At 43.9% G+C, this 15,270-nt stretch overlaps 1 protein-coding gene across 4 annotated transcripts in view; it reads right to left on the bottom strand.

The window, feature by feature from the left end:
* Positions 1–15,270, bottom strand: part of BAHCC1 (BAH domain and coiled-coil containing 1) — a 132,258-nt gene that overhangs the window by 19,278 nt on the left and 97,710 nt on the right. For all 4 annotated transcript variants that reach the window (XM_088474397.1, XM_088474387.1, XM_088474415.1 and 1 more), the window contains exons 12-18: positions 11,197–11,372; positions 10,601–10,737; positions 8,670–8,780; positions 4,519–4,636; positions 3,475–3,736; positions 3,064–3,255; positions 2,722–2,960 (exon numbers count right to left, since the gene is read on the bottom strand). In XM_088474397.1, the coding sequence (XP_088330523.1) occupies positions 2,722–2,960; positions 3,064–3,255; positions 3,475–3,736; positions 4,519–4,636; positions 8,670–8,780; positions 10,601–10,737; positions 11,197–11,372 (1,235 nt within the window). The remainder of the gene's footprint in view (positions 1–2,721; positions 2,961–3,063; positions 3,256–3,474; positions 3,737–4,518; positions 4,637–8,669; positions 8,781–10,600; positions 10,738–11,196; positions 11,373–15,270) is intronic.

The following is a 15,270-nucleotide window of genomic DNA, read 5'->3' as shown; positions in this document are numbered from 1 at the left end:
GGAATAATAACCCCTTCTCTGTTGCGACACAGGAACCAGGACTATTACCCCCGCCTGCAGCAGGGTGTGAATGGCTTCCTGAAAAGCCAAGACCTTGACCGCATCTGATGGATCTGTGCAAAAAACTTCTGGGGAGGATGCCTCTTGAAAGTGAGGGCATACCCCTGAGAGACCACTTCTCGCATCCAGGCATCTGTTTGATGCCAACATTCCGCAAACTGAAGAAGTCGGCCTCCCACCCTAGGCTCCCCCAGGAGGAGGCCCACCCCATCATGCAGAGGGTTTGTTACCTGGCTTAGAAGCTTGTCACCTTGATATTTTAGCGAAAACTAGATGCCTTAGAGGAAGGCTGTTCCCTTGCTCGTCCCTGAGAACCGAAGGACCCAAAAGAAACCTGTCTAGACTTTATAGTCACTGTAGATGGCAGACCTGCTGATTTTGAAGTCTCCAGAGTAGATATTTTATCCAACGCTGCTCCAAAAAGTACTTATTCATAGAAAGGTAAAACCTCTAGCGCCCTCTTTGATCCTGTATCAGCTTTCCAGGATCTTAACCAAAGGGCCCTTCATGCCACTATTGAAGTTGCTGATGCTTTAGAAGCTAAACTTCCAGCATCTACAGCAGCTTCTCCCAGATAGGAAACTGCTTCCGTATATGGGAGATATACATCATCTGTTCTCTTGTAGCATTTGGTAAAGAATTTCCAATGCTCCCATCCATTCTTCAACCGCTTTGGCTACCCAGGCTCCAGATGGAAAAAAAAACAAAAAAAACAAAACACATTTTAAAGACACGCCTCAATATTTTTATCCGTGGAATCATTCAGGGAAGATGCAGACGGAATAGGCAATGTAGCATTTTTTATTAAAATCGTTACATAAGCATCCACAGTAGGAGGTACCTGCCTCTTAGCACATACAGTAGCCGGGAAAGGATACAACGATGTTATTCGCTGATTCACATAAAAAAGTTTGTCAGGCTTAGTTCAGACCACCTTCCGATGGTGTTTAAAAACTGGAGCCTTCTTACTATGAGCTGGTTCATCATCCGTAATGTCTAGGATTGGTTTAACCGCCTTCACCAAAGGAGGAACATCCACTGTGGACAGATGGTCGTCCTCCCCCGAGCTAGACCCTGGAGAGGAACCTTGGCCATCATCTGAATCCATATGTTGAGCAGACTGATAAAAAGCTAACTTGCGCTTAGGCGCCTTAGTAACTACCGGTCTGCTATTAACATTAGATGGTGCCATACTCTGACTAGAATGGCCATCAACATCCTTCCAGGAAAAATGCATAGGAGGTGCAAACATAGCATGCTGTGGCCACCCCATCCAAGGAGGCATAGTGGGAGCAGCCATACGATCCTCAAACTGCTTCATTTCCTGGGACAAAGAGGATACCCAAGAAGGCTCTTGTCCAGGGACAGGTAAACAGGACTGGTTAGATGGCTCTTTATAAAAGACAACACACAAACCATCCTTAATGTCCTGAGGTAACAAATAAGCCGTAAATGATTTACATGAAACCAGCACAGAGGGCTCCCCCCTCCTGTATCCCTTTATCTTTTGACATGTTCAAAATAAAGGCAATAATTGCAATGTTATGTGACAGCCTTCACAAAATCTTAATGAATGAAGTACTCAGAAAAAGACCTCCACCCCAAGAGGACGGAGAGAAAAACATTGACAGTTATAATTGACGGAAAGAAATAAAAACAGTGTCAATACAGCAGCTAGCAAACAGTCACATACAATGCATATGTAATAAAATTACAATTGACTCTAAATCAATTAAACAGACACAAAGGAATAGTAGGATATAGAGCACTATATATATACCTTAACCAAGGGAGAGGTATACAGGGAGACTGACCCAAACCCTCCTGAGACGAACAGCTACAGGGCGCATTGACCAAGGACTGTGAGAGTCTCATATACACGTGGAGGGTAGGCGGAGCAACCCAGATGCGCAAAACCCTTTGCAGGGACTGCGTCTGGGTCGGAGCTGCCGGGGGAGCGCCTACCTCCACTAGGCTGCCGATCCCCGGCGTCAGACAATAAAGGCCCTGGTGGCGTAGTGAGGGCACGGACAATCCCAGGCCCTGACAGCAGCGGCTTCTGGTGCATCTCTGACACCAGAAGCAAGGACTGCCGCGCGCGATTCCCCATAAGCGAGGAATAGTCTTAACTGACATCTCCGTACATCCCGTTGCAGTCCAGATCGCAGCATTGCGGCTAGCAAGCTTAGCCGCGACTCGCCGAAATCACCAGCCCAGTTACTGGTATTGTGGCCTGGTGGAGGTAGATGGAGTCGCAGAATATGCGTCTTAATTCAGACGCTTAGTACTGCCAACCCAAAAACAAAATAAAATAAAACATAAAAAAAAAAAAGCTTAGGACTGCCAGAGCAGTCTCCTGTTACAGAGGTGCGTCTTGATCCTGCCGTACCAAATGAACAACAGAAGTCCTATGGCTAGGGGCGGGGTATATATGGAGGAGAACCCAAGGCATCCTGGGAGCTGAAGCTTTAACTGTTTGGTACCTGGTCTCCAACCATAATATCCCTGTGGATCCCTATGGACCTTGAAGAAGAAATGAAAAGTTACACAAGACATACCTATTTAAAGGAGTGCAGAATTGTGTGTACAATACAAAGCCTTACATTAAAATTACTTTGAAGTATCTACGTCAAATACATACACTTTAATTTGTTAACAGACCTGGATATTTTTACATTTGTCCTTTTTCAGTCCTTGGTGGTTAGGAGCACAGAACACACTCTTGTTGGGTGTCAGAGCCCGGGTGTCAGATAGCATTCTATGCCGTATGTTCCCTTCAGGTTTCCCCTTATGATTCAAGGACTTCTTCAAAGGTTTGCCAGGATGAGATCGAACTTCCAGCTTAGCAGACCGCTTGCGGATCTTGACTTCGCTCTCGGGATTGGCAATGCAGCACGAACCTGAAAATGTTAAAAAGTACAATTATAATGAATTTTTTTTTTTTTTTTTTTAAAGTGAGGTGGTGGTTGCCACATCTTGATTTGTTGTGTCCAGAAAGCTCACCTAATAGTCCCTGTCTCTCAATTTTCTTTTTTGCTTTTTGGTTGGCTTCCATCTTCACTACTGCAGATGCAGAAGGACCCACCAGTGAGGAGTTACCAGGAGTATTAAGAGATATGCTAGCCTCAAGGCTGGACAATCCGGGGAGATCCTGCTCCCCATCTTCACTGTCTGAGTCCTCATCATGGTCTTCATCTGCAGAGGAGAAAACAATTGTTTTTAAAAATGCAACTCTCTACATAAGATGTACCAAACAGCATCTAGTTAATGTATTGTCAACTTAGTAAAAGCACGTACGTATACATATACATTATGCACACATTTTTTCAGCTTATGTTTAAATGCCACATTATTCTGCTGTGTTAAACATTCAACGTAAAATAAATCAGAAAATCGAATGATAAAAACCCCCACCTGCTTCCCCAGCTCCATCCAAATTAATGGGTGGCCTAGGTCTATCCTGCCCTTTCCTTTCAGCTCCTTCTTTGACCTTTAGACATGAAACTCGGTGGCGTGGCAGTTTCTTCTGCATCTTGCTAGTTGGAAGAACTTCCTTATGGTGGAAAGTGCTGGTGCTAGAACCCAGTGCCTTGCTCTTCAATTGAGAAACCTTACGTGCCAGTTTGGATACCAGCTTGTTCTGAGGACACACCATTTTCTTACAGTGCACCTTAACCTGAAAGAAGAAAAAAACATTTATAGGAGCTATCCCCATATCCCACTCCACAATCGGTGCAGATAGATGTATGCAGGGGTCACAAAAATGAAAACCAGATTGTTTACCAGTAATAAAACAGTTGTAACAGCTCATCTGACAGTGTATGAGAACATGAACACTGGTAGGATTGTTTGACGTAATTTGACCAACACACTTTCAAATTTAACAGATTTTTGGTTATAACAAGAGATGATTTTTTTTTGTTTACTTAAGGAATTGAAATCAGCATCTTGGAGGCATATTCAATTAGGTGCTAGAATAGCAAAAATCCTGCACCTGCTGGGTTTTTCATGCATTTGCGGGATTTTTGCTCTATTCAACTAGGTGCAGGGTTTTTCAGTTTTTGAACGCTGGCAGGTTTTTCTCCCTCGCACCTCCAGAGCAAGTCTGATTTTTCATAAAATCGTTCATTTTAGGAATAATCAGCGGAGGGGTAGATTTGCTCTGGGACCCCGGCGGCGCACCCCCCCACCCCTCGCCTGTGAGGACTAGTTAAGCAATTGGAAGTTTCCTTCTTCCCATGTAAGTAAATATCCTCCCTGTAGCCGGCGCTAAGAGAACTACATCTCCCAGCAGTCCTTGCGCCTCCCAGTAGCCCCTTAACCAGTGACAAGATGGAGGGGAGGCCACCAGGAGCTGCAGAGACCCCCGGACATGCAAGTATAATTTTTCTATGTCTTGTCGTGTGGCACAGTAGGTAAGTGTTCCTGCATTAGCTATACTTTGCCAATAAAACTCACCTCTCTGTGGGAGTGGTCTTGATCGCTGTAACTTTCCTCCGATATTTTACGCTTCTTCTTAGGCCCCCCATCACCCCGTAACTCAGCGCACAGGAGACTCAAGCTTCTATTTAAAGACCTGCAAAAATAATATCCCAAATGTAAGCTGTGTAATTCACACACCGGCACAACTGTAAAACCAGATAAAACTGTACAGCCATGCAACCATATACAAGTGTTCTGGCGCATCTGTAGTCACTCCAACATCAGGGATCGATCATCGATGGCTCTACATGATTTCTTTTTGTCTTTACTCTCCTACAGCTACTAGTTATAAAAACAAAGTCGCCCTCAGACCCCAATGTATGACACCAATAATAAATAGAGCTATAGCCCAGGAAAATCCATGATACGCAAGATAATAACCCATGTGCTAAGAGACACAAGTGTTCCTTGGCTGGTATCGGATGCATCTCTGCACACACTAATGTCTGGCAGTACGTAGAAGTACAAGGGGAGGGGTTGGGGACATCAACAAGACTGACGTTTGGATAACCAGGTACATGCTCACAGTCTGCATTGCTTCTGGGTACAGTAGCGATTAAATGAAGAGCCTGAAACTTGTCACCTCCCCACACACTTCAGCACAGAGAGATGTGACTCCAGCCAGCGAGAGGTTCACTGCCCACTGTGAGCTTCACCTCCACGTGCCAAATTCCATGCAACTATAAACAGGGAGGGCGCTGGGAATCCACAGATCACAGTTTACTTTATTCCAACTGATTCATGCTCTCCAGACCCTGCAGTAAACATGCAACAGTGAGCTTTATAGTTCCCTAATATACAGATCAAATCTAAAAGTAGTACCAGACTGAAACAGGACCCATCCTAAAACAGTGGTTTAAGCTCTAAGTAGCAAATTAAGGGAAGGTACGCCCCAATTTTCATTTTGCTCACACCACTAGGGGCGCTGAGCTGCTGAGGTCAAATAAATCATCAGATGGTGTGTTTTACACGCAGGTAAGAAGTGAGTAACAGAGAAATGTCTAAGATTAGAGGAACAAAGTGAAAATTAAAACAATTGTTTTTAATATTTAATACTGTAAAAAAAAAAAATCTTTTTTTATCCTAATAATTGAAAGCACAGATTATGCTTGATGGAAATAATTTGCAGTGGTCCTATAAAGAGATGGGTAGATAACAGTATGGAAAGACCAAGCTAATTCTATAAGATTTGGGATGGACTATGGAGTTGGGTCTACCAAAAGGTAGATTGGAGGTCAGTCTGACCATGGGGATTTGTTTACAGACTGTGGTTCTTACAGAGCAGATTTCAGCCAGCTTTTTAAATCTGTAGTAAAAGCATCTCCCGCAGGCAGATCCATCAAAGCCTCTTAAATCCGCTCTGGAATCTCAGCTGGAATGATTTAACCCTTTGCAGTGCTCACACACTCCCAGGCTGAAGCTCACAATCTCATGAAATATTTAGAGATTACGCAAACAGCGAGTCCGAGCACTTTCCGAGTTGTGTTATTCTGCACTTACTTCCATGCACTTTGTTGCAACCTTGTAAATGCTGCATACATTACTGGTGAGACATTAATACAATATGGTTACATAAATAATGCAAAATTATCTTAAGAAAGCATCTCTGTGTCCACGCATTAGAAAGAAAAAAGTGGATTATATGTAAGCCATCCGAGTCTGAAGTGGCTTTGTCCTTGCAGTGATGGTGGGCTGAGAGTGGTTTTATGGGTAGATGAAAGGTTTCTGCAGCGCCATCACCTTATTTTCCTTCTTTCACATATAACATTGAGCCAAAATTCACCAAACAGCAGGAAAGAGCCAAGGGAGGAAGCAGGGAGGTTGCTAGGCAACTATCTGCTCTCGGCCTAAGGATGCATAGCCCGCATGCAGGCAGAGGGGAGAAAGCAATGGATTTATCATGAAGGGTCAGTGGAGAAGAGTGAACAGAGTACCTCCATAATTAGAGAGAAGAATGCACTATAGCTAACGAAGACCATAACATACGACGAAAGGCTATACAGGACACTTTTAATTAACCTTCTTTATAATACATTTATACACACATACATGCATACACAAAACACATACAAAAATATATATATACATATACAAGTTGTAATGATAATCTGCACAGTATAGTCGCATCATGCACGGGTATACAGTATGCCTCTACACCAACAATATGGCAGCCAGAGCCGGCTCCAGCAAACATACATTGTATGCACAGTGCATCATCTAGAGCCAAAGAACATGGTCTCTGAGAATTCCTCATGCCAGACGTACATTTTAATTCAGACCCTGGACTGTCTCTTTGAGAGAGTGGGATAAATACAGGTTTTATTGTACATGTGGCAAGCACAACTTGCGTAATGACCAATAAAGGTAATAAAAAAGTACACATTTCCCATGGACCACAATTCTCGATCGATACAAAAGGTTTTTTTGAATTAAATATCCAATTACAACTGTATAAATTGTGTTTTTATTTCATTATTCTGAATAAACAAAGGCCTTTTGCAAAAAAATCTAAGGATGCTGCACAACAATGATTTTGCACTGAAGATGTCCAATTAAAGACATTTAGAAATTAATTGGTGGCAGGTAATTATGATTCACAGGCAGAATGTTATTGTTCAGGCCATGGATAATACTCACCACATGTAATACACTAGTGTGTCTATATGAAAGGGCAAAGGGAGAAAAAAATGCCACTACCTAGATTATTTTTTTAAATACTAATGACTCAGCCACTTCTTGTGCCCACGGTCTGTAAAACAGCTGCTTGTGTAATAGGGAGGAGGGAAACGCTGAGAACGGGGAAGTAGGCGAGCCAGCTTTAATTCAGACACCAGCAAGTCCCTTAATAGCTCAGTAGTTCAAACCTGACCCCCAACAATGGTCAAGAGACAGAAGCTGCTCCCTTGCCTCAGTGGTACTGCCAACCAAAACAACATTTGTAATGAAATTCTTTTCCTTTCCTTCAACTGTGCAACATTTGCTAATGTTTTCTGACATAAAACTCCAACATTTATTTTTTTTCTCTCTGTCTTAATTGAGGGAGTCATTTAGTAGAGATTTAACTATTATTACCAAATCATAGAGCTTGATGCATTGCACACACTCTCCAATCATGTTTGGACTAGGTTGGAGGATTTATGCAAATGGCCCTTCCGGGAGAGACAATTTGTAGCAGAGAAGGACAATTATACAGGGCCCGTGAGTGCGGGAATAGCTGCACCAGGCGGTTAATGGGTAATAGCAGAGCGCTGGAACCAGTGAGCGGTGCCGTAATGTGACCAGAGGCGGCTACATGGCACAGACGGGGTTTTCTGTACAATGCCGTGTGCCACTTTTGTGGGAGTCAATCCCCCAACAACACAAGCCTGAGAACAGCCATACAAGAAATGAAGAGGAGAGAGAGCAGAAACCTAACAAACAGGAATAGTTTGCATTTGTCCTTTTGTGAAGATCAAAATAATAAATATTTTATAAAATATTCCTATATATTTATTGTGTGTGTGTGTGCGTGTGTGAGCCATGTGACAAGTACTTGGCCTATTTTATGACAGGATTGGGCAATTGGAAATGGTGCTTCGCGCCTTTGGCAAATACACTTAAGTAGAAAACGTCAATAGTTTGCATTGGAAATGATCATTTGCAAGACTTCCTTAATTTCGCATTAACATTTGAAACATAATGCCAAACTGTTCATGCAAACGAAAGCAGTCTCGCCATACTGTATTGTGTGTAAAGTTCAGGTTTAATGAGAAGAGGGAGATATTTGCATGTAACTGACTAAACAAGGAATACATTTCTCTTGGTCTTATTACGCCTACACAGAATAGGTCATCATAAAATAATGACCTGCATTGAGCAGGAGGAGGATGAGATAGGTGTAACTAAATTTGAGTCTGTATTAAAAAAGGAAAAGAGCAGGAAACAAAAGCATAAAGCAGGTAAATCACTAGACCACTGAGGAACGGTTCGAGGAGTACATGCAATATTTACATTAATGTCTTAATAATGAATTGTCCTCAGAGAATGGATCTCCGTAAAAAACGGGCTGTGATTACATAGCATAGTAAATTTGTCTTACAATAATAATAGGCAGAGGAACACTAACAGGTGTCTCATAGTAAACTTACTTGCTTTTTTTTGTCTCATACAGCCGATGCGAGGAGGGAGCACGGCAGTGTGGGCGCTTTCTTGGCCTTCCCGGCCCCCGTCTGACTGGGCTTCTAGAACTCTCCTCCTTTCTGTGAATGGAAAGTATAATCTAGTGTTAATGATAGTTCCATGGGTCACGGAGATAAACCGCTGCCTCAGTAACCTAAACCTTTCAGGACCAGTCATAGCTCTTTGTGATCTAGGACCACAGATTTTATTGGTTCATACAAAACTGCTGGTGTCTAGAAGAGATCACAGGCTTAAATATATATACAATGATGCAGAAGATCAATACAAGATTAGAATATAAGTTAGCCATTTTATTTCTGAAGATTTCTATCCTTCTTGACAATACACACTTCACAGCGTAATTTGTGAAGGCAATGCATGCTTGTGGCATTGGGAAAATCTTTTATCCAAAAAAATGGAAGCAGGAAATATTCTCCTCCTGGATATAATGTAAGACATCTGAAACAGAGCTTATATATAAGCAGAGTTCATACAATAAACTCCACCCACTTCCATAGCAGACTATTACAAATGCCAAATGACTACTTGCCCCCAATACTTTGTTCTTGGTTTCTGGGGGAGAGGGAGAATTGGCACGAAACCTCAGCACCAGGAGACTACTTGCATTTATTGCCTGAAAATGCAAAGTTGTTGGGAACTAGGGAAAATGATTGGACTGTTCTGAATTATTTTTTATTATACTAAGCAAGGTAGAGAAAAAAATAATTGTTTTTTTGTGTAGTACACAATATACTAGAACATAACTTATTAGTAACAAAACAAAATAGCTTTAAAATTGGCTAAATAAAATGTAAAGATTAGAGAAAGTGTATCAGAAGTGAAAAAATTGTACGATAAAAAGCTGCTGTGCACTTTATAATTGCACCTCTGTGTTTGATCGCAGGTATTTTTTTATAATAAAAGTATTTAGTATCATCTTTTATTTCTAGAATGCCACAAAAGGATGGATTCGCCTTAAGGGGGGGTAAACATGGAAACACTGCATAGTAACCATACACAAATAAAGTATACAACAGCTAACCATAGGGTAAGTACATAGCAAAGTACAAGACATTACTACACTACCAGACTGGGCAGGGCAAATCATAAACAAACATGAAAATATACAACAAGATACGAATACAGTACAGCAGGATAATAAATGCTTGGATGCAAATAAGAGAACAAAATTACATAACTTGTAGAAAGAATTGGAAGACATAACAGACAAACAATGACGGGAGAGTTTACAGAGGAGACAGATGTATACTTGTCTACTGTCCAGGAACTTGTGGGTCACTCCCAATTTTTCGGGTAACCCCCTGCACCCCCAGAAGCGTAGGCACTTCTCTCACATACCACCCACTTTCTAATGAAATGGGCAGAATGGGGATCTGTGGTCCGCGAGTAGGGGGCGGAGCCTAATGACAATTCAATGAGAATTGCTTCATTCAACCCCGCCTTTATTTAAATAGATGCCATTCTCAACACTTTCCCCACAAGGGAATCACAGCTTAATGAAGTGGATAGTTTGGACCCGCCGCCCACCTGCATCCCCTCCTCTCTGGCTTTTCCCTGATAGACAAGTATGCATACATGAGAGCTTACATTCTGGAGGTATGAGACAACAGGAGCAATGGGCAATTAGGCTTAGCGGTGGAGAAAGGTAGTAGAGGAGGCTAAACAGTTACAGTTGCTGATGGGTTGGTTGAAGTTTGAAAGGATATTACGAAAGTTGTATTGGTAAAAAGGAGGAGGTAGAATAAAGGGGTATTATGAAGAGACATTGAACGTAGTCACTAATATAGGTAAAAGTACATGGTAAGATAGATTAATAATTGATATACAGCACAATGAGGTAGGACAGAAAACAGCATGCAATAATAATGCACAAACTCACTCATGGTCGTGTCGCCTTTGCAGTTTCACCAGCTCCCTCTGCTTCTCCTTATAACGTCGCTGGATCTCAGCTAACTTCACTCGCATGTCCACCTCCTGTGTATCCAAGTGGTCAATGGCAGCCTTCAGGGGACAGACCTGAAAAGTAGGGTAAAAGCCATAGTAAAATTATTCTGTAGCTAATGAGCAGATACATTTAAATTAATATATAGTGCGTTCCTTTTTATATTAAATGTATAAAATGTAATTAAATTATGCAAAATATTGTTCTCGTTTCAACTGTTATAAAGCGGGAGCACTAATATTTTATTTTTAATGCAATGTTGATCCATTTTAGAACATCTTTGAAAAGCTGTCGGTGACTAAATTCCTTCATGTTTACCAATAGAAACCATGGCATAGAGGGTGGGTCATCACCATAACGCACAAAATAGAATAAAAACTTGAATTTGCAAGTAAATGACAATTTGATCATATTTATTTTCCACAACATTTTAAAAATTATATTTTGGGGTTCCAGCTTATGGCACAAGCCAAGATTCTCAGGCACTGACATGATCTCCTGCTGTCTAATAACTACAATACTAAAGCACTTACTGGCTTTATTTTCGGTGTCCAACTGAATGTCCGGCGGGATAGGCGGACACGGGGTGTGATGTTCGGGCAACATGTTGGTTTAGCACCTTGCAAGCTATCAGCCTCGGCCAGAGACCAGGCAACAGCAATGGTAGCAAAAACTTGAAGATCTGAGACCGCTAAATCATCTTCACTGGCTAAAAAAAAAAAAAAGAAAAAAAAAAAAGTAACCTTTAGAAAAGAAACTTCTCACAATAGAACTATTAAATAAAGTGCACGTCATCACACCGGCAGTGATGTCACAGCATTCTAGGCAAATGGCTATAATTGTCTGCCTTCTCAAATACTGGTTCAGCCCACAAAACGGCTGCTCCACCATGTATCGGCAATATGCATAAAGTACATGTGAACAACATGTCTGGCTGTCAGGGAATACATGTCAAAGGAGACACAAATCAGGAATGAAATGATAGAATATTACCGCCAAAGTCACATCTTAAACATACAGAAAATAAATAAATATGAAGTTAAATATTCAGAATTGACATAAAAAAAGGAGGAGACCTGGTTACATCCTTTTCTTCAAACTCCATAGGGGACATAGGGAATATGCTGGGCATAGGCTGGCAGATTGAGTCTGGGCACCAAACAGTTAAATTCTTCAGAGATGAGCAGCCCTAATCCCCTATACCCCGCCCCCATCCTAGGCAGGCCAGTCAAGTTAGCAAGCCCAAGTCAGGAGCAGGAAGAAGAAGGAAGACCGATACACATACAGACACACACACCCAAAGAGACAGGGAAACCAATCAGGTGCGTCAGGGTGGGCAGCCTGCATCACCTATGGAGTTTGAAGAAAAGGACTTAACCAGGTAAGACATAACTCTTCTTTTTCACCCTTCCATAGGGAACACAGGGACTAAAGCTATTCCTCTAAGGTAGGGGACGCTCCAGAGCTGCATTGAGTATCCGTCGCTCAAAGGCCACATCCACGGAGGCGAAAGTATCAAATGCATAAAAGCGGACAAAAGGGTGAACAGAAGACCACGTGGCTGCCCTGCAAAGCTGCTCCGCAGAGGCACCAACCGACCTGGTGGAATGAGCAGTCACCATGGCTGAGGCAGGAAGGTCCACCGCCACGTAAGCGTGGCAGAAGGTTAAACGGAGCCATCTGGCCAAGGTCTGCTTCGTAGCTGGCCAGCCGCGCTTATGGAAACTATAGAGGATGAAAAAGGAATCATACTTCTCGATATACCTGGTACGTTCTACATAGATGCGGAGAGACCTCACAACATCTAAACAGGCCTCCTTCACCAAATCCTACAGGGACTGAAAAGCCGGGACCACAATCTCCTGATCGAGGTGAAATCTGGAAACGACCTTCGGAAGGTAGCCTAGCCAAATCCAAAAAACAGCCCGGTCCAAGTGAAAGACCAGAAAAGGAGAGCGACAAGACAGCACGCTCAAGTCCGGACACTCTCTGAGCCTAAACAATAGCCAGAAGGAAAATAGTCTTCCTCGTGAGCCAACGAAGGCCCACTGAATCCAAAGGCTCGAAGGGAGATGACCCAAGAGCCTGAAGTACCAGGGACATGTCCCACAGAGCCATTGGAGGAACAAATGGAGGCTGCACATGGAGAGCTACCTGAAAGATAGTCTGGACATCAGGAATCAAGCTGATCTGTCTCTGAAAGAGAATTGAAAAGGGCAGAGACCTGCACTTTTAAGAAGGAAAGGAGAAGACCCAAATCCAGACCCCGTCTGCAGAAACAAGAGGACTCTGGAAAGTCGGAAGGATCTGGGGTTAAGACTCCTGGAAGAAACACGATGGTAAACTCTAGCGAATGAGGGCTTTCGCGCATTTAGAATGGTATAAATGAATGACCGTGAAAATGCTTTCGCTCTCAAGACGGATGTCTCAAGAGCCACCCCGTCAAAGTGAAGCAAGGGGCTCTGAGACAGAAGATCTGGCTGCAGAGGAAGGCGCAGTGGAGCGTCGATGGAGAGGCTCAGAAGATCTGCATACCAAGCCCACCGTGGCCAATCAGGAGCTACCAGAATCACGGTGCCCCCTTCCAACTTCAACTTGCAGAGAACCCTCGACAAAAGTGAGATCGGAGGAAATATGTACAAGAGATTTAAAGTCCACCAAACCGCTAAGTTGTCCGCCAGAAGAGCCTCGTACTTTGGTACCTTTTGGTTGAACAGAGACGCCATCAGATCGATGGCCGGTCGACCCCAATGATGAACTAGAAGCTGAAAGACGTCTGGATGAAAGGCCCACTGACGACTTAGAAAGTCAGCTTCCCAATGTTGGACCCCCGGACTGAACACCACCGACAAAGCTGGAACTTGACTCTCCACCCAACGGAGTATGTGACTCACCTCTCATGGCACCGCGGCTGCCACCCTGATGGTTTATGTAAGCGACGACCGTCGCGTTGTTGGACTGTACATGGACTGGGCGATGCTGAAGGAGTTGCTGAGCCTGACAGAGTTCTGAAGACAGCTCAAAGCTCCAGGATGTTGATCGGGAGGCGGCTCTCCTGAGCCGTCCATCGATCTCGGAAGGACTGCTGGCAGGTCACATCCCCCACCCGCCAAGACTGGCATGATCTTCATGAATACACGAGGAGCCATGGAAAGACCAAAGGGCAAGGCCCGAAACTGGTAGTGCTCCTCATGGACTGCATATCGGAGGAAGCGCCTGTGACACATGTAAATAAGCATCCTGGATGTCCAAGGAGGCCATGAAATTTCCCAGTTCCAAAACCAAAATGATGGATTGCAAAGGCTCCATGCGGAACCCGCAAATACTTGTTGAGGGCCTTGAGGTTGAGGATTGGACAGAAGGTACCGGTCAGGTTCTGAAACAAGGAGAGTTTGGTGCCGGTGGGACAGGATCAGTTATCTTGGGGACTAGCAGAGTGAATGAACTTCTGCAGCGCTTTCACTTTTCCCGGATCCCCTGGAAGGCCTGTGGAAAAAAAAAACAACGTGCGGGGGACGCCGTCAGAGCATAGCCCTGCGAAACTACACCAGGACTGCTTGCATCTGGGCTTGGAGGTCTTATGAGGAAAACTCTGGGACCTAGGAAAGGACTGTCCCTTAGCCATTCCTTTGCTGGTGAAAGGAAGGCCCTCATTCTATAGGGGTTGCTGCCGAATGCAGAAACGCTGTCTTGCGCCACAGTGGCTACCATCTTATCCAAATCCGGCCCAAAGAGAACATAGCTGAGTAAGGAAGAGCCTCAAGGGCCTTCTTAGAGTCTGAGCCAGCACGCCAAAAGTGCAGCCAGAGGGCTCTTCTGGCCAACACAGAAGTTTACACCTTGTAGGTTAAGATACCGGTGTCCAGAGCCACTTCATCAAAATAGGAAGCTGCCTGCTTAATATGCGCCACCGTAGGTTGCCTTGGGCCCCCGACGAAAGGGCCTCCTCTAGGGAGTCTGCCCAAGGCCCAATCGCCTTAGCCACCCACGCAGATGCAAGGGCCGGACATGCAATAGCACCTGCATGAGCATAAATTTTCTAAAGGACATTTTCCAACTTCCTATCCGTTGGATCCTTAAGGGAGGCCATATTCTGGATAGGAGGGTAGACAGGCAATATGCGCATCAACTAGAGGAGGAGACTCCCATTTGTTACGCTCCTCACAGGGAACGGGTAAAAAGACGCCATGCACTTGGAGACCTGAAACCGCCTATTAGGAGCGGCCCTAAGCCTCCACTACCATTTCATCAAGTTAAGATATAGGAAACTCCACTGAAACCCTCTTCTGATACTTGAAAACCAGCGCCTTGGGTCTAGGGGCTGGCTCCTCATTCTTAATAGAAAGGACCGATCTAACTGCCCTAACCAAACCAATGTAAGAAAGATTCCTCAAGAACAGATGAGGTCTCTTCCTCAGAGGCATCTGGTCGGAGGAGATTTTTGAATCAGAAACATCACCTGTCTGGGGGACAGAAGTCTCACACCTGGACAGTCTGCGTCCAGAAGTACGGTCCCTGGCCGGTATATGCTGAAAGGAGGCGGACACCAGTGCTAAACCCTGCACTGACTGGTAGAAGATGCTCATCCACTGGGGCTCTAGCACAGG

This window comes from Taudactylus pleione, unplaced genomic scaffold, assembly GCF_031769625.1.
Source record: "Taudactylus pleione unplaced genomic scaffold, aTauple2 ptg000016l, whole genome shotgun sequence".
NCBI lineage: Eukaryota > Metazoa > Chordata > Amphibia > Anura > Myobatrachidae > Taudactylus > Taudactylus pleione.
The sequence above is the reverse complement of the archived record's forward strand: the minus strand, read 5'-3'. Positions and strand labels throughout refer to the sequence as shown.